The following is a 3,729-nucleotide window of genomic DNA, read 5'->3' as shown; positions in this document are numbered from 1 at the left end:
TTTGTGCAATTTTGAAAGCTTTTTGTGTAATTCTTTAAGCTTTTTGTGATTTGGCCAAACATTACAGACAGCAGGCTACCATGACTGATGGGAAAAATGCTGATGCTTAAAGTGGAGGGTGCAAAAGAAAGGCGAAGTTCATTGAAGTGGCGCTGGGCAGCCTCGTGGACGAGGTACTAACTCACAAAGTGCTGTTATTTGGTGCAATGTCCCACGGAACCCCTTTGTCAGAGAAAAAACGCCTGTGGGATAGCATTGCTCTGAAAGTTAACGCAGTATCAAACACCTTACGCACAGTAGATGAAATGAAAAAGTGCTGGTATGATGTTCGCCGCAGGGTTCGTGAAAAATGTCTTGAAAGCAAAGAGCGCTGCAAGGGCACCGGCGGTGGTTCTCCGTACGAGCTAAATTACACATCTGCTGAACTGAAGGTGCTTGCAGCAATGGACCCCGGGAGCCTTGAGGGTGTTGGAGGCATGGATACGCTTTGCAGTGGTAAGTGGAAAAACGATTCTATTGTATCGTTTTTGGTCATTTATATGGCGCTCTTTCCCCATTTGTGTGGACTCAATGCGCTTTTTCCTTGGTTGAATGCCCTTGGCAACCATAGTCAATGTCGTTGAAAAATTGTAGGGGGTTCAGCTTATGGAATGCAAGTGTGCGTGTTGCCGTTCTAGGAGTTGGGTGGCTGGCAAGGCTCGACTAAGCAGCCCAGGTCAGACACATGAGTGGGTGATGTTGGGGGTTACAGCTAGATTTGAGAGCCCTGTATAGTGGGGGAAAGGCCTAAACCTGACAATGCAATTTCAGTACAGGACTGAACAGTAGTTTGTAGACAGAGCACTTTGTGTGAGGGCAATAGCTTTACGTTTGTACATGCAAACCCTAGTAAAGTTAGTCCGTTTAAGTGCTTTGGGTATGCCATGGTGTAAATATACAATTGTGTTGTTAAAGGATTTTCTGTTCTTGCAAGCACTACCGCATGTAAAGTATTGGTCACAGTTATCAGTCATTAGCAATGACCGTTTACGGAATGGGGTTCATGCATCAGGCCACAGTCTAAAGTCTGCATTCTTGTCTTGCTTTGTGTAGGTGCCTCTTTAGGAGGTGATGTGACAGTGCAGTCCATTGCAGAGGCAGTGACAGCAATACCTCCTGAAAACAAACATGTGACAGAGTCAGAAGATCAACAAGAGATAATGCTCTATGAGTACTATGAAGTTGACAGCAATGAGGTGCATTGTGTAGAGGAAGCACCTATTCCACAATCAATGCCTGTTGACATACTGCCCACCCAAACACAAGCAGAGGAGTCCACTGATACAAGAAGTGGTGAAGGTGTACAGAATGACGCTCGTTTGCTTCACTTCTCAGAAAAGCAGACCTTAGCTTTGGAGCAAATTCGTGCCCACTTGAAGAGTGAACTGATTGCAGTTAGGAAAGGCAATTCGGTAGCTCATGCCGACATGATGGCTCTGGCAGGGGGCCTTGATGGGCATGAAGGGTGATATGGGTAAAGTGTGTACATGTGTTGATCGTGTGGCCAGCGCAGTGGGCAGGAGTACAGAAATGCAGTGTGAATTGATGAACGAAAATGCACAAATTATGATTGCATTAAAGGAGGCGGTACACATGTGCTCAACTGCTGCAAAGGTGAATGCATTGTGCCTTCAGAAACTGACTAACTTACTGGAGGTACAGGAAAAGGAGTACACACTACTAACTGCAAGCATGGCTGTCCCTGTACCTCAAGAGGAGACTGCTATAGGGGTATCATGCGATGCACACACTACCTCGAAAGTTGCCAAGGAGGAAGTTGTGATGCCTAGCAGACCTCAGCGACAGAGTAAGAGGAAACTAAATAAAAAATGACTGAAAAGACATACATTGTGTGAAGTCAGATGCATCCCATTTGGTTGTTAGTAGATTGTGGTAGGTTGTCGAAGTTCACAAACACTGGTTTTCCATGGCGGTTCATGGGTTAATGTTTATCTGTTTTTTAAATATGGTGAAGTGGAGTGCTTCACACACACACATGTTGTGAATGTATGTCACATGCACTTGTTTATTGCAGTTGCACTCATTCTTTTTGCACACATTTGAACATAATGTGCGTTGTTAAATAGTTGTGGTTATGCCTTTGCATGCATAGGCGTGGTTTGAAAATGTCCTCCTTTCCGCATGTGGGTCAATAAAATTCTTTGTCATTGCAAATGGAAAGTTACATATGTCATTATATTGCAAAACTTATTGTTGAAGGAATTGTACATTTACATGTTTTAGATATTGCTTTTACGAGAAAAAGTTTTCAATAACATTACGACGCACATCTCCACCTTCCATCGCACACTCCCCATTGAGTAAGGGGTCCTCCATCTCCTCCTCCAATATCCCATCTACTGGTTCTGGTAGTCTGCAGCGAATTGCTAAATTGTGTAGCATGCAGCACAACACAATAATTTTACAAACTTTCTCAGGTGCGTACATAAGGTCCCCTCCAGACACATGCAAACACCTAAAAAACGACTTTTCAGAAGTCCAAAAGTACGTTCTATTGTGTTCCTTGTTTTGATATATGCCACATTATATTTCTGTTCTGCTGCACTGTTTGGATTCAAAATTGGGGTCATGAGCCAATGCTTAAGAGGGTAAGCTCCATTCCCCAGCAGCCAGCTGTCGTCTGGATATATACTAGACATCACCACAGGGCGGTTGCTGCTGCTTAAAATGTATGCATCATGTGCAGACCCAGGGAAATTGGCGTAGCAATGTGTGACTTGCAAGTCAGCACTGCAGGTCATCTGAATGTTCAGAGAGTAGTGCATCTTCCTGTTTCTGAAAATGTTCTCCCTTGCACTTGGTGGTACTATGCAGACATGTGTGCAATCAATTGCCCCAACAACGTTAGGAAAGCCAGCAATTGCGAAGAATGCACATTTAACAGACACCAACTCTGCTGCTGCTTGTGGAAACTGAATGAATTTCGACATGTGCTGCAGAAGGGCTTCTAGCACCACATTAAAATTTTTGCAAAAAGCTGCGAAAGCCCTGCTGACATGGCTACAGTACCCTGATACGACCCAGTTGCACAAAAATGTAGAACCGCAAGCACTTTCACTAGAGGTGTAATGGCAGTAGTCTTTTTGGAGGTAGCTTCCACATCACCCTTTATCAGGTCCACCAAGTATAAGATTGCTTCAGTGTCCAGCCTGTACAGGCTGATAATTTGTTCGGGTGACATGTGAAACAAATTCACTCGTGTTCGAAATATACGTTCCTTACTTCGCCGTTTCCTTCCTTGCCTGGCCCGCTGCACTTCCGGGGGGATGATATGTACAACTGGACCAACTGCTTGGTGGCCTTCATTGTTGGCATTCCTATGACGAACTGAAAAATGCGCTGCCACTACACCGGCCATCGTTCCACACTACCAACTGCACTGCAATCACTGCAATGCTGCCCTCTGCGTACTATCTTCACACTTGCAGCCCATGTTCTGTTTGTTCCTACACATAACACAGAAACATAGGTCAACATGCACTTGTGCGGAGGTTTTTAGAACCGCAACAGAACAAGAATCCGGGCAGCAAAAACTATCTACCAGTTACATAGAAATATCTGTGGCAAGTGATTCAATCCCCCCTATAATTATGTGTTATTTATGTGATAATGACGTGTTGTTTATATAGTTCTTACTTCTCAGCGCTTTAGAGAGAACATACATCCATA

At 44.2% G+C, this 3,729-nt stretch overlaps 1 protein-coding gene across 1 annotated transcript; it reads left to right on the top strand.

Moving 5' to 3' along the window:
• The first annotated feature begins 206 nt into the window (after nt 1-206).
• On the top strand, nt 207-1,508 carry LOC138473404 (nuclear apoptosis-inducing factor 1-like). The gene is made up of 2 exons (XM_069612080.1): nt 207-495; nt 1,093-1,508. Exons 1-2 carry the CDS (start codon nt 207-209, stop codon nt 1,506-1,508), a joined length of 705 nt encoding a protein of 234 aa, XP_069468181.1.
• Nucleotides 1,509-3,729: the final 2,221 nt, after the last annotated feature.

Source organism: Ambystoma mexicanum, chromosome 8 (genome assembly GCF_040938575.1).
Source record: "Ambystoma mexicanum isolate Mex_15411 chromosome 8, UKY_AmexF1_1, whole genome shotgun sequence".
NCBI lineage: Eukaryota > Metazoa > Chordata > Amphibia > Caudata > Ambystomatidae > Ambystoma > Ambystoma mexicanum.
The sequence above is the reverse complement of the archived record's forward strand: the minus strand, read 5'-3'. Positions and strand labels throughout refer to the sequence as shown.

Excerpts from the sequence above, each read along its gene's own strand:
- LOC138473404 (XM_069612080.1), top strand. The coding sequence starts at position 207 with ATGTCCCACGGAACCCCTTTGTCAGAGAAAAAACGCCTGTGGGATAGC. Across the intron at positions 496-1,092 it reads CATGGATACGCTTTGCAGTG|GTGCCTCTTTAGGAGGTGAT; the intron begins GTAAGTGGAAAA and ends TGCTTTGTGTAG.